This window comes from Streptopelia decaocto, assembly GCF_964273445.1.
Source record: "Streptopelia decaocto genome assembly, chromosome: 16".
Lineage (NCBI taxonomy): Eukaryota > Metazoa > Chordata > Aves > Columbiformes > Columbidae > Streptopelia > Streptopelia decaocto.
This window is the reverse complement of record NC_138671.1, coordinates 867,968-895,170: the sequence shown is the minus strand read 5'-3', so window position 1 is coordinate 895,170 and position 27,203 is coordinate 867,968. Positions and strand designations below refer to the sequence as shown.

Sequence of the window (27,203 nt, the reverse complement as noted above, 5' to 3'; positions counted from 1 at the left end):
ACTGACATGAACTCTAGAGACTTGGATGAGGGTGTGGGGGGTCTCCGCACCATTTAGGAACTTGGAGCGATTGGCTGGCACTGCAGCCCTGTGCGGGGCACACACGGCACCGCGCCGCCCAGCAGCCAGGGGAGATACCACTGCCACGCAGGCAACACAGGGATGAGCCGGGACACCAGAGGAGAATAGAGGAGTAACAGCCCGTGTCTCAGCAGGAACCGCCTGAGAACTGGAGCCAGGGGCCGGCAGCAGGACGTGCTGCTCGTGGCCATGGGCTGGGCGGCCCAGGGCAGGAGGCACCTGCACCGGACCGAGCGGCTGCTGCGGCTGCTCCGGGCTGCTGTGGAACTGCTCTGGGCACCGGGACCGAGCGGCTGCTGCGGCTGCTCCGGGCTGGTGTGGAACTGCTCTGGGCACCGGGACCGAGCGGCTGCTGCGGGCTGGTGTGGAACTGCTCTGGGCACCGGGACCGAGCGGCTGCTGCGGCTGCTCTGGGCACCGGGAGCCACCTCTGCCTGACCCGCCCCATGCACAGCGACACTTCCACATGGAAGTGGCTTCTCAGCATCAATCAAAGGCCATTTACACCAGACCATTGCTCTGGCCTTGACAAAGCCACGCACTGCACAGCTGGCGTCGTGGCCCTGCCGCTCAAACACCTTCTTTCACCAGGGACACGTCCCAAATGGGAAAACAGAACCAGCCTTTGCCAGGCACAGCAGCCTCGTCCAAGCTCCCAAGGAGTCACCGCAAAAAGACACTCAAAGGCACCCGAAATGCGCTGCCTTCCCTCCCTTAATCAGCCGGCCTCTGACTCCAAGTACCTCAAACCTGTTCACAAGCAATCTTACTCCGCTATACAACTAATGTGCTTCAGGTATAAGAATAATTACATTGTCCTAGCTCATTTTTGCTCCAGGAGGGAAAGCAGGTTCCTCTGCCAGGTGACCTCTCCCTTCCACTGCAAGGTGACACTGCTGCAGAGTGTTCTGCTGCCAAGGAATCCAGCGGGAAGCAGCGACGTGGCGCTGGAGCGGGAGCCTGACAGAGACAAACCTGCGTCTGTTCATCAACTCATGTCTCAAGGCCTGGGAGTCTCAGGGAAATGAAGATTTGGTCTTAGGAAGATTGATGGTGCTGTCAGTCCCACACCAAGCGGTGGCTAACAGGGAAGGTGAGCCTGCTCACATTCCGTGAAAGAAATCACACGTCCTTGTATAAGTGACCGGAACCACGTTCCTTTAAACAGAAAGACTAAATTCTGCTGCCTGGTGGAGACCACGGCTACCTCGACAAGGGTTTCTGATTCTGGGGATGCAGACTCCTGGGGAGGAGAGGGCAAGAGCAGATGGCAACTGAAATACGCACTGTGCCACAAACCAGAACTGGAAACGAAGTGTTATGTTTCTCCTGGATTTACTTCTCCTTTAAACATATGAACTTTGCCTAGTCTAAGCAGATGTCTGCTGGAACTCTACACTCCTTCCAGGCATGGTCTTCAGAGACCTGTTTCTATGTTCTTGCAGCAAAATTTCAGCATCACATTTAAGGGAACACTTCCCAGGCTGTACCAGACAGAAAAAGAAGCCATTTCCAAACTATTCCACTGCAGTAATGCCCAATTTCTGAAGGCAGAGAGAAGACAAAGTGTCTGCCTGACAGAGCTGGCAGATAAGAGAAGATGCTAAAGGAGAAAACACCAAAGATCTGCTACTCTGTGAAAACGCTGCTACTCCAGAGCAAAAGAGGAGGCAGCAGAGCCTGATCCTGGTGCAGCTGCAAAAGGACGAGAGAGGGAAGCTTTGCTCAGAGGACAGAGGAGCCATGGGGGAAGAGAAGCTCTTTGTCTTCGTCTGCACAGGCCTGGGAAACGCAGGACGAGCTGGATCGAATCCCCAGGGTGACCGGCGTCCCCGGGCCAGCTGGCGGGCGGCAGCACGGGGGGCAGCGCGGGGGCCATGGCGCGGGGGGCACAGCGCGGGGGGCAGCGTGGGGGGCGCAGCGCGGGGGGCGCAGCGCGGGGGCAGCGGGGGGGGCACAGCGCGGGGGGCAGCGCGGGGGGCAGCGCGGGGGGGGCACAGCGGGGGGGGCACAGCGGGGGGGGCACAGCGGGGGGGGCACAGCGGGGGGCACGGCGCGGCTCTCACCTGCAGCACGATGGGCAGCTGCTCCGGGGGGTTGCGGTTCTCCACGCCCATGGTCAGCCAGACCTGGAACGCCGTCAGCTGCTCCGCGAAGAACGGGCTGTGCTGGGGGAGCGACAACACGACACGGGGCGGTCAACGACACAACAAAGACAGTAACTAGTTTGGGCACCTCTAGACTTGCAGTTTCTATCCAACTTACCCTAAAGGCCGTTCCTTCCTCGATAATTGTAGGTAACTGGGAAAGGCAAATATCCACCGCCAGGTCCCACGCTTGCCTAGGGAAAAAGGGGAAAGAAGTCATGACAAGTTACCCGTAAGTCACATCAAGGTAAATTTAAATTCTGATCACACAAATAACTGGACAAAGCAGTGTTGTCTGACTGTTACACTTACCTACTGTACCATTTGACGGCTAAACTATTGCTACCTACAATATTTCAGTGTTACAGGCATAACGGCACATAAACTACAGGCAGTGGCCAAGGCACCTGTTGTGGCTGATTCAGACGCTGACAGTCGCTCTGAACCACTCACAGCCTGAACGAGGACCCAACTGAAACACGGGCATTTGGTCTCTGAAGTTCCTAAAACGCCCCTAAAAGAGTGAAGTAGGTACTTTTAACCCCAGGAATCATTATCCCTGTCTATCCACGGACATCCCATTTCAGCAGATGAATTTCTGCACTCCTCTTTCAGCAGACACTAATTGACTCTCCAGACGCAGCTGCTCTTCCATGCCTTGTGGCCACCACGTGCTCACATCGATATGTTAAGCAATGTTTCTTCTCCCAGGAACACTGGCAGACGTAAGGCCATAGGTGATAATCAATACAGCGTATTTTAGTTACCTGCTCTAATAAGTTCTTAAATCACCTTGTTTTGAGTCAAACAAGCCTTCCGTTAGAACAACTGCTGAGCACAATCCATCCCATTAGCACAACTGGCAGCTGTTCTCAACCTGAACCAGCCTCTCCAATTAGACGGACAAATAAACGGCAGGGCGCTTGTGCTTCTCCGTGATCCAAGCGCTGCAGCTTGTCCGAGCTGCCCCGCGCCCTGTCCCGCTGTTCCCAGCCCCCACCCGCCCCTGGACAATCCGCTGCCAATAGAATTAAGAGGTAATCAAGAGATAATCGAAGCACAGGCAACAAATGCTTCCCATGTGCCCAATAAAGACCCGTGTTGGAGACAAAATGTTTACACAGAGCTGATGAGAGAGATCTGTTCTTGGTTGAGGCAAAGTCAATTAGTACGGATACAAAGATAATTTTACTTTGAGCAAAGAAGGAGTATTTCTGACTTTCGGGTTTCTTGCAGGGATGGGCGATACCACCTAAAGAATTTCTCTCAGGCATTAGAAAATGTGGCTGTTAGTGCCTTTGAGATGAGTTTTACGACATGAGAAGAACATTCGGAGATGAGGGATCGGAGCCCGGGCTGCCCGTGGACACGGAGCCGCCGAGCTCCACAACCTCACTGCAGGCGACAAGCACAAAGACTCTATAGAAACGTCCAAAGGGGCCCCACAAGGTCAAATCTCAAATGTTTCACATGTTATCAGAAAGAACAAACAAACATTTAAAAAGATATTTTAGTATACTAAAACAAAATCTCTCTTTATGCTTCTAAAAACAGGCCATTAAATATCAATGTAACCACACAGCCCATGTCGCTCCATCTCTTAAAAGAGTAACCACCACCATGAAATCTCAACGCTGCTTCTCCTCACAATCCAGAGCTGCCGGTTCCCATCGGCTGCGTGCGAGAGACGATGGGTTCAAACCAACCTGCCCAGCAGCCACAACGCGGCTGTGCCCCGAGGCACACCCCCACACCCCCCAAACCTCACCACACCTCTCTACACCTCGGCAAACCTCACCACACCTCCCCAAACCTCACCACACCTCACCACACCTCACCACACCTCCCCACACCTCCCCACACCTCCCCACACCTCTCCACACCTCTCCACACCTCTCCACACCTCCCCAAACCTCACCACACCTCTCCACACCTCCCCAAACCTCACCACACCTCTCCACACCTCTCCACACCTCTCCACACCTCCCCAAACCTCACCACACCTCTCTACACCTCCCCAAACCTCACCACACCTCAGCAACCCCCCCACACCTCCCCACACCTCCCCACACCTCCCCAAACCTCATCACACCTCACCACACCTCTCCACACCTCTCCACACCTCCCCACACCTCCCCACACCTCCCCAAACCTCCTCACACCTCCCCAAACCTCCCCAAACCTCCTCACACCTCCCCACACCTCCCCAAACCTCCCCACGCCTCCCCCTTTCCAACCACACACCTGGGAGACTCATTCCTGAGCTGCCCCACACCCGCCCCGCTGTGCTGCTGATAGATGAGGCACTAAACGGGCAACACACTAATTAAAAGATCGAAAACAAGCCACAGAGGAATGGCGAAGGACCAACAGCGCGGAGCGTGCGAACGGAGCAGGAGGGGAAAATACCTGTTACAGTCATGGGGAAAACAGCGGCTGCTGGTGGGGAGCAGGAGCAGTGATTGACTGGTTTAATGTGCCAAAGGGAACGGGAAAGGTGGGCCAGTCCCCATCCACGTGCCCTCCAGACTGTCATTGTGTTGCTATATTATGGGTTTCTTTTCAGCTGGAATTTCCAGCTTGTTTTATTTGCAGTATGTTCTGACTTTCTTTCAAGTAGAATTTCATGGTCGGTGTATACACTACTGCAGTATTTCTATTATGGACAAATCATAGCTCTTCCAAAGCATAATTAAGGTACTTCATTTTTAATATATGACCTATGTTAGGAAATATTTCCAAACACATTACTGGGTCTTTTTGAAGGCCGTGAATATAAGTTGTTGCCGAGAGCAGCAATATAAAATGCCTAATCCATCCGGGCAGAGCTGGGGATGCTGACAGGACATCACGGCTCCTGCGCAGCACACGCACGGCTCTGCGGGCTGAGCGCACAGCCAGCGCGCCTGCACACCCGTACCAACGCCTGTACCACAGTCCACCTGCACACCCGCACCAACGCCTGTACCACAGTCCACCTGCACACCCGCACCAACGCCTGTACCACAGTGCACCTGCACACCCGCACCAACGCCTGTACCACAGTCCACCTGCACACCCGCACCAACGCCTGTACCACAGTGCACCTGCACACCCGCACCAACGCCTGTACCACAGTCCACCTGCACACCCGCACCAACGCCTGTACCACAGTGCACCTGCACACCCGTACCAACGCCTGTACCACAGTCCACCTGCACACCCGCACCAACGCCTGTACCACAGTCCACCTGCACACCCGCACCAACGCCTGTACCACAGTCCACCTGCACACCCGCACCAACGCCTGTACCACAGTCCACCTGCACACCCGCACCAACGCCTGTACCACAGTGCACCTGCACACCCGTACCAACGCCTGTACCACAGTCCACCTGCACACCCGCACCAACGCCTGTACCACAGTCCACCTGCACACCCGCACCAACGCCTGTACCACAGTCCACCTGCACACCCGCACCAACGCCTGTACCACAGTCCACCTGCACACCCGCACCAACGCCTGTACCACAGTCCACCTGCACACCCGCACCAACGCCTGTACCACAGTCCACCTGCACACCCGCACCAACGCCTGTACCACAGTCCACCTGCACACCCGCACCAACGCCTGTACCACAGTCCACCTGCACACCCGCACCAACGCCTGTACCACAGTGCACCTGCACACCCGTACCAACGCCTGTACCACAGTCCACCTGCACACCCGTACCAACACCTGTACCACAGTCCACCTGCACACCCGCACCAACGCCTGTACCACAGTCCACCTGCACACCCGCACCAACGCCTGTACCACAGTCCACCTGCACACCCGCACCAACGCCTGTACCACAGTCCACCTGCACACCCGCACCAACGCCTGTACCACAGTCCACCTGCACACCCGCACCAACGCCTGTACCACAGTCCACCTGCACACCCGCACCAACGCCTGTACCACAGTGCACCTGCACACCCGTACCAACGCCTGTACCACAGTGCACCTGCACACCCGTACCAACGCCTGTACCACAGTCCACCTGCACACCCGTACCAACACCTGTACCACAGTCCACCTGCACACCCGCACCAACGCCTGTACCACAGTCCACCTGCACACCCGCACCAACGCCTGTACCACAGTCCACCTGCACACCCGCACCAACGCCTGTACCACAGTCCACCTGCACACCCGTACCAACGCCTGTACCACAGTCCACCTGCACACCCGCACCAACGCCTGTACCACAGTCCACCTGCACACCCGCACCAACGCCTGTACCACAGTCCACCTGCACACCCGTACCAACACCTGTACCACAGCAGTGGGAGGCACCGCACAAACCGCCGGGGCCCAGCAGGGCCACACCTGAGCAGGTAAACCGGGAAAAGCCAATAACAGTAAGAAAGACACAAGGAAGGAATGAAGTGCCATGTCAGAGCCCACAGCCAGGGCAGGCCCAGCGCCCGGTTCCTAGGATGGGAAATCAGCGGAAATCGAAACATTGACAGACTGGGGGTCAAATCTGCCCTCAAAAAATAAGTTTTCCCTTTTCCTCAACTGTTCGAAAGAAGAGTCAACAGAACGGGAAGCGGTGGGTCCCAAACGAACTGCCAGACGGAATTCAACACTGTCGGACACGCTGGGTATGAACATCTGTGCAAAGTGCCATTGGAACAGCCCCCCGCAGAAAGCTGCTGTACCCCCCGCGCCGCAGCAGCCGCAGGTTCAACGTGACCATCACACCGCGCTGCTCAAGTTCCCGATCCTCCCCACGCCCCTCTGGCCACCTCCTGCCCGCAGCACATCACCCGCTGCGGCTGCACAGTAAATGGGTTTGGAGGCTTCAGACCAGGCATCCAATAGAAAATTCCTGAATGACAGGTAAACGCAGGTGATTATTTTTAGAAAATATTTAAGCGAGTCCTAAATTAGTTTCTAAATCTGTCCTCACTAAAAGTTCATAATAATGAACTGAGCCGCCTCTGATGAAAGTGGAATTTTCCCCTTTGCCAGATTTGCCTCAAACTGCACATTTTTTGGAGGACGCTGAATAAAGTGTGTCAAGGGACTCTGTGCTCACTTGCCGTCTACTGTGTCAGCGTTTGGGATTCTGTGGGGGACCTTCTTGGAGGAATTTCACCTGGTAAAGCCTAAAGAGCAGCAACGGGGCCATTGTCCTGTCCTGTCACATACCTGTCACATACCTTCGCAAAGGTATTTCCAGCACCACTTCGCACCAGAACTACCCACAAGGAAAGAAGAGAAGGTGTTTCTAGACCCCACCGTGCTGCCCAGCAGGACTATGACGCAGAACAGGCCCCACGGCTCCCCGCTCGGGTTCCGCGGTTCAGCACGGGGATGGCAACAGCCGCTCCCAGCCACAGGCCCAGGGGAAACCAGAAATACAGGCCAGTAACACACCGGCGGTGAGAATGAACTATCATCCCGTAAGGAACCGGAAATAGAGATTTTTAATTTGCTGGCAATAAGCAAGCTATAAATAACTCAAGAAATTTACTGGTTTAACTTCACCATTTCCACAAAATCGTGTTCCACTGCAGCCGCAGGCCCACGGCCCCGGCTCTGCCGCCTCTTGCCACAACAGCAGCCGAGAGGCACCTCGGCTACGCGGGGGCGTTTCGACCCTTCACGTACAGACGTCCCTGTCCCTCACGTGCCGTAACGGCAAAACAACTCACCCAACCGCTCTGCTCCGAAGCTGCTGAGAGCGTGGGGTGTCGCGTCCCACGCAGGGCGCTCGGCGGGGCCGCGTCCCACGCACGGCGCTCGGCGGGGCCGCCCCATCGCCCAAACCCCGCTCACCAAAGGCATTTGGCAAACGCAGATCAAGCCCGCACGGCTGTCGGTTTACGGCCCTTCCAGCGAGTCACCCAGCTCTCATTTCCCCTCCAGGATCTACATGAGCCTGACTGTACCAGCTCCTACTCTGCCAAATTTTGTACTGATCTATTCTTAATCACACTGTATGAAAAATCTGAAAGCAAGTATTTTTGTTATTACTTTTATGATTATTTTTATTATTATTATCCACGGGACATTGGTTTGATAGTGTAAAACCATGTCTGAGAGCTTTTCGATAACTGAGCCACCTCCATTTCCATTAATCACCTTAAAAGCAACAGTAAAAGCAGATGAACTCTACAGCAAAACATTTCTTCTACTTCAACAACGCAAGCTGAGGATTTTCCCTGGGGCCTCGGCTCTCCCCCCCCCACAGCCACAGGACATGGGCTTTACCCGCTGACAACGAAGGCAGCAGATGCCCAACTGCTTTTCTATCTGGAGTGCAAGATTACACGGCTGAACTGAAGCCTCTGTGTTTCAGATTTACGCTCTAACTCTGCGTGCGCAGGGAGGAAACGCACCCGGAGCCGTCTCGGCTGTGGCGCCCGGGCTGCGCGCAGGACTCACCACATGGCGTGCATGTAGGTGGGCGGCAGGCGGGGGCTGCTGACCGGGGTGCAGTTGTACGACCTCATGATCCTCTCGGCCAGGAGGAAGTTGCGGAACAAACTGGCCACCAGCAGGTCCTGCCTGAACAGCTTCTGGAAAAGGTCTGCAAGAGACGCGCGGGTTACCAGAGGCGCGGTGTGGCGGCTCGAGCACTTCAGGTAATGGGCAAAACCACTTAAAACACTAAAATAGGTTCATATTTTATTTCGGTAACAAGGAATCTACAACAGTTTTGCAGTGACGTGACAGCTATTAAATGGATATCTGCCCTCCGAGTTCCCTTAAAACATCACATTTACTCTCCATTAACAGCACTAAATACTTTCCACCTCTGGTTGGTTTTTGCCTTTTCTGGATAAAATGCTCTTGTTGGTGTTTCAATTAAACTCGGCCTCCCTAAGCTTTTGGAAATGACTGAGGTGAAAAGGACCTGTGTGTACTATTTAATCGAGAGCCACACACCTGTGAGCTGGTAGTTTGATGTGCTTGTGAGAAGCCAAAGTGAACCCTAAAAGGCAGCGAATGTGCTGTTGTCTAGAGAGGCAAAGAGGAGTTTGTGCCGTACCGAGCATCAGAGGGCACAGCTGGGAACCGCTGCCGGGCCCGGGCAGCCCGGCTCCAGCGCTAATTCAGAGCTGGGATGGAGCTGCGGGAAACACGCTGTCCTACCAGCAAGGTTGCTCTTTGCAAATACAGTAAGAAATGAAATTATTCGAGCTAAAGCACCAGAAAAACCCTTTCAGGTTTCTAACGTTCAGGTTGTTTAAATGCTTCTGGTAAAAAGAGCACATTTCAAAAATTCACCTAGTCTTAAGACCCAGCCTGCTCTGTTCTGCCAGGATCAGGCTTTCATTTTCTCCCTACTCCAGGGTCCCACTTCTCCCCCCACCCCCCTCCCTGAACAAGCCGTGCGCGCTGTGCCGAACCCCCTCCCGGCAGCTCCCACCTCTGGGCAGCACGTTCCAGGCGATGGTGTCCGTGATGGCCGTGAAGATCCAGTTCAGCTCGCCCAGGGGCGTCCTCCTGTCATTCAGGCGCCCGGGAATCCTACAGGTGGCGAAAAGAAACAAGTACATTTCCTCTCAAAACCGTATCTTTTGAAATACACCCCCCCGCTCAGTCAAGGCTCACAAAAGACCAAACTTCCAGAACCTTATTTGTTAACCGAGAATTAATGTTGCTAGACACGCTTTCCTTATGCAAGATCCATTATGCTCAAATTTGCTTGTGAGATGAATTGTCAGATAAAGGACAATAAACAAGGAATTGTTCACGGGTAGCTGAGCTACAGGAAAACATCTGGGAAGGTGCCAGAGATGTTGATTTCTGAGGTGCAATGGAAATGTCTTTTCCTTCAAAAGTGCCACCCTGCTTCACTTCATCCCCTGCTCGCTTCCTGCTGAAATGTTTAAGAATAAATACCATTTGTTTTTATTGCATGGATCTTTACCATGAGAAAGTCACATGGGGCACGTCTTGTACAACGAGCGGCCAAATGGTATAAATGTCAAGACAAACGACACGACGCTCTGTGGCAACTTATCCTTCTGATATCTCGCAGTACTATTTCCAGGCAGGGTCAGATAACCATATTCTCTTGTACAAATACAGTTTCTAAACCAGCGAGGAATTAACATCTTATGAAAAGTTCCTGTGTGTTGTGATGCGCACGTGCGAGCGGCGTTTGTGGGGACCCCGGGCGGGCGGAGGGGACACGAGGCCACCCCACTGCTCCCGAGAGACCCCACAGCAATATCTGCACTGCAGAACAGCTGCGCAGCAACGCGGCGGCGCTTCAGACCCAGAGCCGCGTTGCCTGGAACCCACGTGCCCCGCGCTGCGACCCCTCGCAGGCCCAGCGCCGAGCTCCAGTCACTCCATCACCAAAGCCAGTTTGCAGTGGAAATAGAGAAAGGGTGTTTCACAGCAGGGTTCGAATCCTTACACCGGATGGGAAGTTCTGCGCACAGCTCATGCCGAATTCTCTTCTGTTAACCGCAGGCTGGGTCGATCCGTATCTTACCGATGGCGCTGGGCAGGCACGCCAGGCTGGCATCCACGGCGGCTGCTGGCAGCCCAGCCCCAGAAACAACTAGTGACTCGAACATCTGCTTTCCTGGGGAACAAGGTGTGCTCCTCGCTTTTGTGTTTAACCAAAAACATCTAGAGCTTCTTTTCATCTCTGTTTGGGCGCATGTGTGCAGAGCCAGCACGGCACAGGTCCGGGACGGGCTTCCAGGAGCGATATCGCTGCCGTCCAGCGTCACGTTCTGCCGGGACCCGCAGCGGGAGCCGGGGCAGCCAGGACGGCGCAGAGCGGCTCCGGAGAAACCGCGTTTGACGGGGGGCAACGGGAGGACCCAGGGCGGGCTGCTGGGCCGCTGTAACCCACGTCTCCAGGTCTCCGCTGCTCCCACCACCTGCCGACGGGCGCCGTCCCGAGAGCGACCAGCGCAGCCTCCTGTGAGAAGCGAGGACTGCGACGAGTCGGGGTCGCTGAGGAGCTCGTGCGAGGTGGAACCATCCATGTCCTTGTCAGAAATGCAGCAAAGGCCCATGAATCACTTTAATGACAGGGGAAGCATTTACTTCAGAGGATGCCAGGTTTTCCCTTCAGATGGGCTCCGGCATTACCCCTGCTTTCAGAATACAATATATATAACACTGGGATACGCAATATCATACTTAGACTCCAGAAGATGCTTTGGCACTGGTGTTTACCTGCAAACATCTGTAATAACCTTAGTATGGGGAAGTAAAATAAGTGTACTTGACTTTTCAGCCTTTCAGGGGAAAAAAGGGAGCGAGTGCAGCACAGAACGTGGGGAGATCGCTCTGAAATGTGCCCTGGGCTGAGCTGCTCAGCCGGTCAGCACCGGCCCCAGCCCCACACAACAGGAGCCATCCAGCCGTGTCGTGACTGCGCTCCGGGAACCTCGGAAAACTACTCGAGAATGACAAAACTTTGGAGTTTCTTAAATGATTTGTTGGAGAGAGCTGTAAAGCTTCGTACACTCGTGCTCGATCCTGTCGTGTCTCTGTGTAAAGATGCAAAAGAAGCGTTGCCATGAAAACCGTCCTCTTGAGCACGATCTCCACTCCTGTTGGCAACGGGCTCTGCCCACGCCAGAGCCTGATACCCTGTACCAACGCGGGAACTCAAATACTCCATTTCAATACACGCGCCTTCCCCAGCCAGCCCCAGCCTTCCTGCCCCCGCCCGCGCCCGCCGGCACCGCAACCTCCACCTGCCGGCGCCGGGCGATGGATCCTGCCGCCGGCTCCCACCGCGAAACAACAACGTTACAGCACCGACCCGCTGCGCCCCATTTACCGTCCTGAAGGCGGCTGATTAGCCAAGTTCCGAGGGCATGCACCAAAGGTATTTGTTATATTACCCGATAATTTCAGCGTTTTCTCCAATTACATTCTTTTTGCTGTGTGATATCTTGGGATTTTATTTTTCCTGCTTGAAATTGGCTCCTGCTGAGCCGTTACTCATCAATAATCAATAGACATCAAAACATGAATAATGTCCAGTCTGTGACGTTCGACAATACTTAAAGTGGAAACAAAATTAATTTTAGTCTCCGATCTGTTATTTCTGGTGCTTTAGAGGAACGGTTTGGCTGGGGAGCGGCAGCGGGCGCTGGGCTGCGCTCCCGCCGGTGTTGTCCAAGTGGTCAGCGAAGCCAATTCTTGAGCCACCTGGCTCAGACCTTCCCTGACCCTCACCACATGTTCTTTGATTCAATAATATGTTAATTGCAATTAACACCATGCAGTCGTTGCTCCAGAACACATTTATCTAGTGATATCACACTGACCACGAGCCCACGGGTTCCGGGGGAATTTCTGCTCCCTTTGCTGTCCCACAGCCACAGAGGCTCCAACCAACGGCACCCGTGCCCCAGGCAGCTCCAGCGCGGAACACCGACCGGCGACGCTCCTGCCGAGCCCGCGCAGCCCCCAGCGCGGCGGGGGCGCCGAGGACCATCCCCGGCCTCAGCGGAATGCAAAACAGGCCACTCAACACGCAGCGATTTACTACAGCAAAAACCAAACAAGAAATTGCAGCTGATGCAATCTCACCCTCACTGCGTCTGCTGAACAGAGCGTTTGGCAGCACTCGCAGCGAGTGATTGCTGCTCTTCGCTACGCCACGCAGGAGCTTACTGAAAACCAAGCAAGTATCATAATACGTTTATATTAAGAATTCACGCTTATTATCTGGGCTCCCGTCCTCCTAACGCCTTTTAAGATGCTCCTCGATTCCACAGTTTTCATCTTGGACAAAAGATGATAACTGGACCCTGGGCTGTGTCAGAAGAGTTCTAAGTAATCTCAGCAGCAGTATTTCTAGAGTCAACGTGTGTCAGAAATGGAATGAATGGTGTTTAATTAAGCACTCACAGCCAGTTTGCGTGTGTGTAGCAACGTTCCAAGAATAAGGCACTGAAAGCCACCCGCAGGGAGCACAGAACCCCTGCATCCCAAGCACCTCCTGCCCCGTCTGAGGACGCGCTGCCTTTTGACAGCAGCAACAACAAATCCCCAAAGCCAGCAAAGGCTACGCTGGACAACTGTCATTATTTCCAAGTCTACCTTGTTTGTAGTAACCGAAGTACAAATCAAAGCGCAGTTGCCTTGGTTCAGCAGTTTGCCTCAGCTGCCTGAGAACCAGTAATTACGCTCAAATATTGCTTGGATAACACGTTTCAAGGGTGTTCGGGCTGAAACACAACAACACTATCAGACAAAGACAGCAGGACAGCACAGCCATGAAGTGACAAAGTGTTTCTGATTCAGTGCTGTTCTGTTCACTGGTTGGCTTTGGTGACGTGGTGACGAGCGCGTCTCCTCTGCCAACGCTCCCGTGGCCAAAGCCCACGCGGAAACAGCCACGTGCACGGCGCCAGGGCTGGACCGCAGAACACGACCCGTGTCTGCACAGGCCGCCCCCGGCTGGGCTGGGATGGCAGCGGGAGCGGTGAGAGCCCCGGGGCTCCGGACCCCCGAGCAGCAGAGCCCCGCGCAGCCGGGACCCCCATGGGGCAGCCGGGACCCCGATGGGGCAGCCGGGACCCCGATGGGGCAGAGACCCATGCAGCCGGGACCCCGATGGGGCAGCCGGGACCCCAATGGGGCAGCCGGGACCCCAACGGGGCAGAGCCCCACGCAGCCAGGACCCCAGTGGGGCAGCCAGGACCCCGACAGGGCAGCCGGGACCCCAACGGGGCAGCCGGGACCCCAATGGGGCAGCCGGGACCCCAATGGGGCAGCCGGGACCCCCGCGGCACCGCTCCCAGCAACCCCGCACTTCATTTCCCAAACACGCGGTGCAACCAGAAATGCCAAACGCTGTAGGTGCGCGCTCTGCGAGCAGCTTTCCAGAGAAATCTCCTCGCAGACAAACATGAGAAATGCCAGAAATAATGAGGAAATTAAGACCAACAGGAAAAAGAAATCATGAAATTTGGCTTACTTCTCTATTAAATCCAGCGTGACTCCTGGCACCAGTCTGACACTCTTCTGCATACAGAACCTGTGGAGAAGAGAATAAAAATAAAACATACTAATTGAATATTTAATGACAAGGTTCTGTGGAAAGAATATGGAGGGAGGTTTCTTTATTACAGTGTGTCTGCTTTTAAAATGGTGTTTGGGTATAAAACTTTGCCACAGCATAATAAGAATGAAACGAGGCCCTCAATATTCGTCACGCTCATGATTATGCGGCGATTTCCATCGTGAGGTGTCAAAACCGGGGTATTGCAGCTGTCAGCGTGACGAGTTTCCCAGCGCGGAGCGGGGAAAAGGGCTGGCGGGCAGCGCGGCCCCGGGGGAGCGCGGGGGCTGCGCTGCTGGAGGAGCGATGAGCGCGCTCCCCGGAGAGCCAGGGAACCGGAGGATGCGTCGAGTTCAAACACCACAGGCACTTCATTAAAAAAAGTGCTGACTCCATTTCCCCAGCATTACAAACACCGGCACTCGGGGAGCCGGCCCTGGACAGCGCGGGGTCCTGCTGGCAGCACCGCTCGCTGCGCCTCAGAAACCCCGGAGCCGACAGAGCTCGGGAACCCGCTCTCTACTGTTTCATGAAGAATTTACCCACCAGTGTAACACAAGTTGCTGTTTTGTGCCAGAGCACGGAGGGTGGTAGCGGGGGGTCGGTGGTACTGGCAGGTCAGTGGTACCGGGGGCTCGGTGGTAGTGGGAGGTCGGTGGTACCGGGGCTCAGCTGCCCAGCACACCCGCCTCCCGCGTCCAGTGTCACCCAGAGCCCCCCCTGCCACCAGAGCCACCTTTATAGGACAGAACAGCTGAACAAGCCGTGCAGAGCCCACATCTGAAATGCCGAGGACCCTCCGGTTCTCTTGTGGCCTCCCCCGCCGGCAGGACATCTGCTCCTGCCCTTACAGGGACGGGCTCGGGAAAGCCGAGTGGTCCCCAGGCTGCTTTTCTGATGCGTGCACCATCCACCATAAAAAAACCTCACAGAGCCATCTGCAAACACTGCAGAGGGAGCCCCAAACAACCTGGTAAAATATAAAAGCCTTACGGCGGTGCTTTCCAGAACAGCGCAGGGAAACCCCCTCACCCGAGCCGCGGGCGGGACCCAGCCTGGCACAACCAGGTCACTGCAACCAGGCTGGCGCCCCCCGGGATGCCAAAGGCTCTGTAACTCCTCTCTCACCGCCTCCATGCTCCGGCAGCTCTCAGAGGACACAGCAGAGCCCGCGCAACCTGTGCTGTCACACGTTTGCTCTCTACAAATAAAACCAGAGTCCCAAGGACCACCATGTCATGCAGTACTCTGGATTTACTTCAGAAGCCTCTCGTCCCAGCCATGATTTAACCTCACTCAGCGATACTTCACAGGCTCCCGGATTAACAGGACGGTGCTCCACGCTGGTGCAAGACACAATGTAAAATAAGGGTGAGCATCTTAACCCTGGAAAGAGGCCAAGAACGGACGCACAGGCTCTGCCGGGCAGCAGAGGCCGCTTGCCACAGGGCAAACAGCCCCCCAGCCTCCGTTTGCGGGGACTCTCCTGAGCACGAAGCCTTTGCGGGACGTTCGCCAGGCCGGGGCAAAGCGGCAGCGTTTACGGCTCCTGCGTACACGGGCCCGTTGCGGTGCTGCTTCCAAAGCACCCACCGCTGCCCCGAGCGCGCCGAAAGAGGTTAGTTCATTAAAACCCAATTACCCAGTAGCAGACCATCTGCATTTCCTCTCGAGCAACCACTGGCTGCCAAGAAAATGTACCCGTAAACAAAATGTTCCTCATCCTGTGTCTGCAGCCCCTTCATCACTCCAAACGCTCCAAACGCGACGGCTCAAGAGATGGTTGGTGTCATCACCACAAACGTCAGGCGAAACGCGTTAGAGCTGCCTGTAAACACACCAATCAATGCCAGAGAATAACAAAAGAAACCAGAAATACACATAATGCTCAGCTGGAGTCTGCTCAGATACCGCAGGAATGTGTTGAAACTCCATTTAGTTTATCTAAATAAATTTGGGACAGAAGATCAGCTCCGTTAACCCCTCAAAACCTCCAGCAGAAATGCAAAATAAAACACATTAGAAAAAAGCACCTACACTTGAAATGTTTGCTTTAATTGACCTATAGCTGTCACAGATCAAACTCTTTTCTCCAAGTTTGCTGCATTTGGGTTCTGATGTACCAACGGCATCTCCGACACTCCCAAGTGAGACTGGACATGGCACTTAGTGTCATGATCTAGTAAATGGACTAGAGTTGGACCAAGGGTTGGACTCGATGATCTCTGAGGTCTTTTCCAACCCAGTTGATTCTGTGATTCTGTGATTCTGTGAAGTCTGAGGAGCTCCCAAGGCTCTTGTTTCCTTTTGGTTGGGGGTTTTCCAGCACTTCTCGGGAGCTCTGTGACTCCTCTGAGTGGACTCCAGGGTTCAACCCAAAGGGTCTTCACGACAGCGTGGCCAAGGCCAGTGTCCTGCTGGGTGAGACTGTGAAAGAGCAGCTGCAGCCTGGGGGGGGGACTGGATGATCGTCTGAGGTCCCTTCCAACCCCTGACATTCTGTGATCCTGTGATTAGGGACTGATGAACACACGAGCATGCGATGCACTACTGATCACACCTTCCAGCAGCTGCTTTTCGCTTTGGACAGCACGAGAGCCACAGATCTGGGTAAAACTGCACCAAACGTGTACTCGTTTCTGCCTGTTTCTGCAATAGCTGCAGCCACCTTCCGATCAGCGCCTATCAGTCAAGATTAACCGTCACTACGGCTTATCTCTAAGCTGGCCTCATATACAGCTATATATAGTCACGCACATCAGGAGCGGTCACTGCACAGACGGTGGCCGGTCTGCAGTCAGGCAGGTCCACGGGCGGCTCGGGGCCGGCGGCACCGGCGGCTCCGGCGGCTCCGCGCCCGCGCTCCCCGACCGCGGTGCTGCCCGGCAGCCATCGCTCTGCCCTGCAATGACACCCAAGTGGATGCAGCTGCAGCTCCATTTGATAAGTGATTTCATCCATCAGTTGTTTACTTAAAATACAGAGCGCAAAATGGGATGTATAGAAATGTATTCATCAAACTTTTATTTGCCCATAAATTCCGTCTATGAAACCTCATTAACCAGTCAGTCTAGAATCGCAAAAATGTTATATTTCAAAACCAATCCTGCAAGGCTCTGGATCAGCTTTGGTAAAAGGGCCATGCTGAAGCAAAAGAGAAGTTTTAAAGGCCCGGGCTGATATATTGATCTCTGGCGCACGGGCTGCTCTGGGACAGCGGGACGCAGGGCGCCCCAGCAGCCGGGCTGGAGCAGCAGCGAGTAACGCTCTAAAACGAGCGCTGATTACTTACAGGACTTGCACGGATAAAGATACAACCTCAATAATGGCAATCAATAGAGAATATAAAAGGAGCATAATCTCCATCAGACAATAGAGGAGAAATATTTTGTGTGCAGTAAGCAACACACATCACCATTGGATTAGACGCAGTAGGAAACACTTTACTGTCCAGGGGTTTGCGTGGCGTCTATTGCACCGACCCCAAGAACAGCCGAGGTTCAGCTCCAAATCCTCCCCGAGCTGCGTTTTCCCCAACGTGTTTGCTGTCAAACACGAACGAGACGAGTCTGAGAATACCTGGTGCTATGGTGGGTGGAGCCGCGCCAGCACCTGCCCGATAACCCCCCGCGTCCCCACGGAGATGGAGCAACGGGAAACTCCCCAACAGATCAGGACATCAAAAAAGCCCCTTTCTCGGTATATAGAAAACGTGCATTTAACGCTGTTGTGTAAGCAGTTTATACGTTTGGAGGGGACTCCCAAAGCAAAGCAGCCCCGCTCAGGGCGCCGGCGCTGCCGGGGCTGGTGCAGCACACACGGAGCAGCGGGTCCTGAGAACCGCCCGGCAGCGGTGCAGCTCAGCGTGCCACAAACCCGCAACACCCACCGCACCCGCGCAGACAAACCCCGGTGCCGGCAGATCCCCCGTCCGCGCGACCCTCCCCGCTCCGGGTCCCCGTCCCGCTCCTGGAACACACAGCCTGGCTGCGCAGCCTGTGGAGCCGCCTGCCCAGTTAACTCGCACGTCAGTCCGTAACATCTTCCTTTGGTTCATCGCTCAGATTCTTTCACTACGGCATTATTTAACGCTGCTGCATTATTTACAGCAACCGCAATATTTGGAATATGATTTGTACAAAGGACAATTTACAAAAAGTTATATTGCACTATGTACTGTTTCTGCTCTCTGAAGAAGCAGATATTTAATTCCCAGAACAGTAAATCCCTTAATCTGAGCAAACCCAGATATCGAGCTGGAATCTAAAACGTAATAAGTAGAAGATAACAATATTTTCACCTTTCTAGCTCTGATTAATAAAACGCCATCCCAAATGCATAGTTCAGATCCTGCAATCCAACACCGCGGAACAACGTTAGGATGGACGAAGCGTGTGGACGAGCGAGTCTGTGGCACCAGGGGAGCTCAGCACCGCGCACACACTCACCAGCGCAGCGCGATCTTGATGGGCGTGGTGAGGCAGGAGGTGAAGAGGTCGGCGGGCAGGTCGGGGATCATGGGCAGCAGCTCGCTGGCCTCGCAGGCCGCCAGCTGGATGCAGTTCTTCATGGAGGGCGGCAGCGGCATCTGCGCCAGCGGGTGGTTCGGGTTGATGGCGGCCACCTGCGGACAGCAGGGCAGTTACTGGCCTGGGGTCGGGCACGGTCGCCTCACAGCACTTCGACAACCAACAACGGAGAGCTGTTGAACTTTGACAGTTCAACAGAACTTGCAGACATGCCGAACTCTGGCAGCACCACCCATAGCTTTACCTCATGTATGACTAACAATACTCCGGTTTTAATCAATGCTTTAGTAAAAGGGTTTGAGGTCCCTACATGTATTCCTCTGGATGGAAAAAACAAAGTAATTTCTGCTCTAAACAGCGAGTGTTACACTGAAAACCAGCTCTAAAGTGAGGTCTTTGCAGCACAAGAACTAGAGCTGTTCTAACGAGACACCATTTGCCAAGACTCAATTAGTTTATATTTAATGGGGTATTATCACCTCTTTAAAATCCTCAGAACCGAGAGAGATGTCAGTGCAGACGCTGTGCTGCTGTTACCAGTTCTAGTAACCTGGGTTTAGCAGTTTCATGTTCTTCCCAAGCCACAGACTTTGGGAATTGCTCATCTTCACCAGGTGTGGCACTACCACTGCTCAGGAGAGGAACCAGGGAATAATCCCCATGTCCCAAGCTATCGGACTGGTTTATTGCAGCAGAATGGAACATGCACCTGCCAAAGAGTCACCACAAAAGCATCTCCAAAAATGGAATTTAGAATGAAAGGCACTAGAGCCAGGGATGCTGTTAATGTTTGCTTGAAGGTTCTATTTGTGACAGTCTGCTGCCTGATGCATTCATATTCCTTCCTTGAAGCTGTTGGCTTGTTTGGGCTCTGGGAAGGGGGGATTGTTGTTGTTATTGTTTTATACATAACCAGATCCTAGACTTTTGCATCTAAAATAAATATGTCTAGTTCACCTCAGCAGAAAAGACCATTAGGGCCCAAATTGATTCTATTAACATTACCATTTAATTAGCTCTTCTATTAAAAATTATTCCAAGTTTAATAGGATAGCAAACTGAACCAGAAAGCCTGGGGTGGCAAAATCATCTGCAGATGGATTTGCCTCCCTCGCCGCGGCGAGCCCAGCGCGCCCTGCGCCCACCTCCAGCTCCTGCTCCCGCTGCAGCGCAAACTGCTTGAACGACTTGACGATCAGGCCGGCGTTGGAGCAGTCGTACACGAAGATGGACGGGCTGCCCATCCAGGTCTGCAGGTCGTAGATGGACAGAGGAATATACTGAGTATAGTTCTAGAAGGAAACAAAAGCACTCGGGTTACAAAGAGGCAGAGAAGCAGCAGAACTTTCATTGGTGAGACAGTGAAACAGACACAACAAAACTCCCATTCTGAAATCACTAAATAAAGCCTCGGTTGAACACTGGGCATATTAATCCAGCCAAATATCAACAGCTACTAAGAACGAGGACTACGAACCCGATTCCAACATAAGTGACAAGTAGATTCTATCGGGCACTCTTTGAAATTCTAAACTCTGGTATGTCCTGACAACCCCACCCAGCACTTAACGGTCCAATTTGATCTCAAATTTCTGCAGCGCTGATGAAGGATGTAAACCAGCTGTCTTTAATTTAACATCAAACACCTTAAACTGAAAATTCCATCAATAAATCAAGACTGATAATTAAGCCTGTGTAGCCCATCAGCAGCTGCCTCATCTTACTTTAACGAGATGCTTCATAATTTTATTAGAGTCTTTAGCTTCTCCGCAACTTCCAGAATTATCCAATAAAAATCAAACCCACCCAAGCCCGCCTCCACCAAAGTAAAGAACCAACAGCTCGGTTTCTGTACATATGGAGTATTTTTTCCTTGTCTTCCCCCTTAACCCCCCTAAATAATTGGAGGCAAGAGACTCCTAAAATACAAGGAGGATCGAACCTGAGACATTTAAAATGAGCTGTGAAGGGCAACACCCTGAACTCAGGCAGAGCTGACCATGTGAACTAAAGCTGATTTCTGCCCTGGGCACCCACAGAGGCCCCAGCAAACAGCAGGAGCCGAGCTCCAGCAAACAGCAGGAGCCGAGCTCCAGCACCGCCTGGCAGCTCCAGCGCCACTGAGACACACATAACCAACGGCACTTCATGGGCACGCATTGTTTTAACATTATAATGTATACTGCTACAGTTGAGATTGGATTATAGCTCTGATTAATACTGTGGTATTTCAAACCCAAGAATTTAATGTTCCAGCTTTACTGTGGGGTGACATATAACTTACAAAGTTTGCTAATGATATGTAAATGAGATAGTTTGGAGAGAAAAGGAGTGTTAAATGATGGGTTTCTAGCCTGCTGGCTCAGGGTGAGGTTTGGAGCTCCCGTGCTGCTGTGCCGGGGCTGGGGCACAGCGGGTGCTCAGCACTCACTGTGACTGGGGGCGCAGCGGGCTCTGCCCCAGCAGCGCAGCCCCCGGCGTCCCTCCACCAGCGTCCCTCTGCCAGTGTCCCTCTGCCAGTGTCCCTCTGCCAGTGTCCCTCCGCCAGCGTCCCTTTGCCAGTGTCCCTCCGCCAGCGTCCCTTTGCCAGCGTCCCTCTGCCAGTGTCCCTCTGCCAGTGTCCCTCCGCCAGCATCCCTTTGCCAGTGTCCCTCTGCCAGTGCCCCTCTCCAGCGTCCCTGTGCCAGCGCTGGCGGGAGCGACGCGACACACAGCGACACCAGAGACGGACCAGAGCCGACTGCACAGCCAGGGGCTTCATCAACGCAAAAATATTAAAAAAAAACAACAACAAAAAGCCCTATTCAGATTTTACAGAGAAGTTGCCCGAAATGTCAGAATAAAACATCTCTGCAGTCAGGGGTTTTTGATTTTTACCTTTCTGAAACCACTGCTGGGATTTTGGTAGCAAGTGAAACTAGAAAAAGAACATTGCTCCTTATTTATTAATACAACAGCACGCACAATAAATACACAAAAAGCACGTTACTGCACCTTCAACATCTGGCAGAACGGCCACCCCCACAGCAACCCCCATGGCCACCTCCATGGCCACCTCCACGGCCACCTCCATGGCCACCCCACGGCCACCTGCATGGCCACCTGCATGGCCACCTCCACGGCCACCTCCACGGCCACCCCACGGCCACCCCCGCGCACGGCAGCTCTGCCCCCTGGGCTCCCACAGGCTGGCCCAGCAGAGCCCAGCTCAGGCTGAGTGAGACATAAATCGCTTCCAAAGGACTTAACAGGAACACGATGGTGATGCACATCTTGTGTTTCATGTTCTCCTGTTAGCAGCAGAATTTGCTCCTGACAATGCACACATTTCATGGCTTTTTGTACAACAGCGAGACAGAACAGACCCAGGAAAAGGACGTTTTCAACATAATTGCTCCTTCCAAAGCACGGTATATTTTCTCTTTCCGTCTCGTACCAAAACCGAAGCAATGCCCACGGGTGTGCTCCACAGAGATGTCTCTGAGCCTGCAAAGCCTCCTGAGCAGGTTGCTGCGTTCAGCTGCTGCGCAGGGATCGCTGAGCCGCATGGAGTCCCAGGCCAGGACACGCAGGAACACGTCAGTCCATCCCCTGCCCCTTGTCAACTGATTCCATCACTACATCAGCAGATAGTTCTCAGAGAGCAGATAATAAAATGTAGCAGGAAGCATTCTCCTTCTATTTCCATTTTAAACATCAGTTCAGACAGAGCACCAACTGTGCAAGGGCTAAATTAAATTTAAAATACCAACCCTTGAGAAATGAAGGGGAAGATATTAATGGTCTGATACTATGTGAACTTTCTCCAGCATAATTACAGTGTGCTCCTACAGCACTGCATCTCCGGGCTGCCTCTGACCGCCCGGCACGTGGTGGAAGGTTTATTAATAAATGACGTCCCCTCTGCCGTCGCCCATGTCACCCTGTAACCGCTGCACACCGGCTTGACGGGAGGAAAGATAGAAGGGAAAGGAAAAATGAGCATCTCCAGCCCAGGAACAAAGGCCCAGGGAGACGCCTGGGCAGACCCTGGCGATTCACCTGAACCACAACGGCCCCGCAGCTCCGGCCAACCTGCCCCACGGGTCCCGCGGACACGGGGAGGATGCTGAGCCGGCCCCACGGGAACGCAGGACAATACACATGCACCAGAATAAAGTGACGCCCTCCTGTACTTTCTCCCCCACCTTCTATCCTGCTCTTTCAAATTACCACTGAATGCTCGTTCAGTTATAGAAATAATACATGTGAAGTGTGAGAAAAGAAGCTCAATAAGCTCCCAAAATAAAATAGGAGCATATCTATGATAATGAATGCAAGTCCTATGTCAGATGAACGTACTTTCAGCTACAAGCACAATGTCCCAGTTTCCTAAGACTCCATTTTAATTCAGTTACCTGTAAAAGAGACTAAACGGCTGAACTACAGGGAAAGCAAAGTACATGTGGGTCACACGGAATCACTGGAGGGCTGCACTGGGAGTCCCTGGAAGGCTGCACTGGGAGTCCCTGGAAGGCTGCACTGGGAATCCCTGGAAGGCTGCACTGGGAGTCCCTGGAAGGCTGCACGGGGAGTCCCTGGAAGGCTGCACTGGGAATCCCTGGAAGGCTGCACTGGGAGTCCCTGGAAGGCTGCACGGGGAGTCCCTGGAAGGCTGCTGCATGGCCAAGCGCTAAGCACTATGGCCAAGCAGGGAACCAAACCGATTTTACACCAAACGCATTTTCAGCCTGAGAATTCAGCTGTTCTTCAGCAAACCTTTCAGGTACACACACGGCACGGAGAGGGAGCCGCTGGGCACCGCTGCGCAGACGCACCTTGTTGAAGACCCAGATCTCGCCGTTCACCGTGGGCCTGGGGACGCCGTGCCCGTTGTAGTGGAACAGCACCCGCTCCTCCTTGGCGTTGCGGCGCAGGGACGTGCACAGCTTCTTCACCTCGTCCACCGTAGGGTCGAGGCTCTGCTTGTACCTGGCCTAGTAACATGAAACATAACATATTCATTTCAAGCGTAAAAACAAATCTGTTTAAGATGCAGGCAGCTACTTCAGACAGAAGTATGTATATAAACTGGTTATGTTGGAAAAAGAAAACACTAAACATTTCCTGCCGAGCTGAATAAACAAAATCTGTCTGCTGTGGTGTGTGGGCTGGCACACGGTGCCGACGCGGGGCTGGCTGGACCGGCCCGCCCAGGATCACCAGCACTCCAGTGCCTTGGGAAGGTCAAATACATTGTCAATGTTCGCCAGCCTCAAAAATAACCCTGCGCAATCCTCTAATCCTCCAGTTCCTGCCCTGTACATCTCCAACTGAACAGAGTTCCCTTGTAAAGACAGACGCTGTAAAATCAGATACTCCGTAAACCCCAAATCTCAGACTGAAATGCATCAAAGTGCCTTTTTTTGAAGCAAGGCCAAATAACAACAAAACGTCTTTCGACTGTCCTTTGACCGATAAAAGCCTGTTTATTCCTCTGCTCCAGAACTGCAGAGAGACCGGGAACCCAGAATCACAATGGCTTAAAAAAATTAGAGCCAATGTATGGAAACAAAGAACCCAGTTTGAGAGCAGGACAATTGTACACATCCCTCTACAAAAACCTGCTACTGAGAGCCTGTTTATAAACTCAATAAAAGTCTCAGAGGTTTGGGCTTTTCAGCTTTTCTTCTATGACAGCCAGAGATAATAAAGTCTTAAAATACTACAGCAAAAGAGGATGAAGCACTTAATTTAATATAAAAATGTTTTGCTTATCTGTGAAGCTTGAAAAATAGACACCATGCTGCTCGATTAACATTCAGCATCCCAAGCCAAGAGGCAAGACGGGTACAATGAATGGCATCATTTACATGATCGCAACCACAGAGCAAAGCAAGCGGAAGGAGAAAAAACCATTAAGCGAGAAGCGGTGACGTGCCAGACTCGTCGTGCTGGCAGCGAAGAGCAGCGGCGCCACGCAGCGCGGGTCCGGCCCTCCCGCTCCCGTCGGGTTCTTATCGAGGTGCTGATCTGCACAAACGTGCCCCCTAAATCACACTGCCTGCCGGCACCTTCACACGCACCGCGACCAGCGCGGCTGCTGAGCCCTCCGCTCCTTTCCTTCCAAAGGAGAGCGCGCTCATTGGAACGCTCCTCACGTCCCTGCAGCATAAATATTAAATACAGCTCACAATTAATGGAGGTGAATGCATACGCTAAAACCAGAGCCTGTAGATCTAAAGATCCAAACTGTAAACTTCTTATTTGCGCGTTGAGAAACACGAGGCTGAGAAGAATGGAAAGCAGAGGAGCTGTAAATGAGCGCAGCTGGAGCTCCCCGCCAGCGCAGGGCTCCCACACGCGCTCGCTGCACATCGCTCCGCGCGGGCGACACCAAACACGTACCCGAGGAACAAACCGCACCAGGCGCTGGCTTTGCTTTTTCCCCTAAAAGGTGCCGTCAAGACCCAGAACGGGAAAATAAAACAGTTTGGGGCTAATTACCAAGTGCATTAGCTAGATGGTTTTGCTCTGGTCATTAACGAGGATTCTCTGAAGGTGTGATCTATCAAACTGTATCACTTCCTTACTCGAGACAAGAGCGACACTCTGGCTCTATCTGGTTTGCGAACTTGAAAATATTAATTACAGTGAAGATGGATATTTAAGTTTAAATGCTAAACTAAGCCACAAGGAAGACACTCGCAAGTCTTGGGCCAATCCTCTGCGGATATTTGGTTGTACCACGCTCTGATGCTTGTCCAGAAAGAAGCTCCGGCTGTTCCACACCCGGGTCTGCAGAGAGTCCTTGGCCAGCGCTGCCTGGCCGAAGAGCGGGTCGGTGATGGAGCTGCACCTCTGATCGCCAGGGATCCACCCGCTCCAGGTATTTTTAAACAGGTCACACACAGGCCGGGCGATAATTACAGAAAAACGTTAATCAGATCTGAGCAGGCAGAGCTGCTTATCTCGTTCAAGAAGCCTGTCTAACATCAGGTCTGTCTTCACATCTCCAGCCAAACCGCCGCGAGGAGCACAGCGCTCAGGTGCAAACCCGCTGGAGCACACGGAGCTCGCTGTCTGCTCCCTGCGGCCTCACCAATGAACACCACACAAACCAGGAGTTCACCCTGTGAATGGATCTGACTGCCAGGAGACGGCGGAAAGCAAAGTGGAGAAGGCACGGTCACCGAACCATCCCCTTCAAACAGCGTTCCAGCTGCCACGATGTTCGTTGCTGTTGGTGCTTGTTGTTACATGCTCCTACATCTGCAGAGCAGGGAGACCAATACAAGTTTTCCTATTGTGCATTTTCCCCTTTGGAATTCTACAATGTTTCTTTTGCAGGATCAATTAGTATTTGCTGTTGTTTTAAAAGAAAAACCCTACAGAAATAAAGGAAAAGTATGACTCACAGAGAGAGCAATAATTAGGTCATGTGTTCAATTAGTTTTCATGCTTAACTAGTTACTCTTTAGGAAATGCTCAACCTTTGATGTGCGGCAGGCAACTTACCAATTAATTAGGCAGAAGGAAGCAAGGCAAGGAATGAAACCTCAGAGCCCAGAGATCGCTAATGAGGGAAACAACAGCATCAACAACAGAAAACATGCACTAAAAGGTAGAGGTTTAAATTATCTGTTTCAAGCATCTCGGCTGTACTTCCTTTGAAATGAAGAGAGAAGCGCTGGGAAGCGGAGCAGAGGGAGGGAGCAGCCGCGCCGGGGGAAGCGCAGCAGACCTGCCAAAAACCTCCCACCTCCCCGCACCGGAGGAGAGAGACGTCTCCTCGGAGCCCGCGGCTCGGTGACGTGAGCTGCAAACGCAGCGTACGAGACCGGATCAGAGAAAAAAGGAAACTCCTTGATTGGAAAACCTGCATAGTTAAGCACAATGGGACATACACACTGTGGGAATCTCCATCTGGCACCAACAGCTTGGGAAAAAGGTAATAGATATATAGTGACAGCTCATCGAGCGACACTGATGGGCGGCACACGCCGAGGAGCAGGCACAGCTACCGGGGCTGGTACCGGCTCCCGAAGCCGCCGCCGCCAACCATCGCTGCGGCCGCTCCTCCAGCATCGCCAGCCTCCGAACTCAGGGGTGGCCGCTCCTCCAGCATCGCCAGCCTCCGAACTCAGGGGTGGCTGCTCCTCCAGCATCGCCACCCTCTGAACTCAGGGGCGGCCGCTCCTCCAGCATCGCCACCCTCTGAACTCAGGGGTGGCTGCTCCTCCAGCATCGCCACCCTCTGAACTCAGGGGTGGCTGCTCCTCCAGCATCGCCACCCTCTGAACTCAGGGGTGGCCGCTCCTCCACCATCGCCACCCTCTGAAACGGCCACAACCACGTACGTTAAACGGGCTGGGAAGACCGAAAACATGCCGAGATGTGCCAGCCTAAGGCGCTCAGATCGTGACGGCCTGTCTCTT

The 27,203-nt window shown here is 53.4% G+C and overlaps 1 protein-coding gene across 3 annotated transcripts in view; it reads right to left on the bottom strand.

Moving 5' to 3' along the window:
* Positions 1–27,203, bottom strand: part of RPTOR (regulatory associated protein of MTOR complex 1) — a 91,806-nt gene that overhangs the window by 49,949 nt on the left and 14,654 nt on the right. For 2 of the 3 annotated variants that reach the window (XM_082066828.1, XM_082066829.1), the window contains exons 4-11: positions 23,604–23,762; positions 19,932–20,078; positions 18,706–18,881; positions 14,174–14,233; positions 9,635–9,735; positions 8,647–8,791; positions 2,347–2,422; positions 2,148–2,249 (exon numbers count right to left, since the gene is read on the bottom strand). In XM_082066828.1, the coding sequence (XP_081922954.1) occupies positions 2,148–2,249; positions 2,347–2,422; positions 8,647–8,791; positions 9,635–9,735; positions 14,174–14,233; positions 18,706–18,881; positions 19,932–20,078; positions 23,604–23,762 (966 nt within the window). Of the gene's footprint in view, positions 1–2,147; positions 2,250–2,346; positions 2,423–8,646; positions 8,792–9,634; positions 9,736–14,173; positions 14,234–18,557; positions 18,651–18,705; positions 18,882–19,931; positions 20,079–23,603; positions 23,763–27,203 lie in introns of those variants that run through there. The other variant, XM_082066830.1, reaches the window with a different exon arrangement.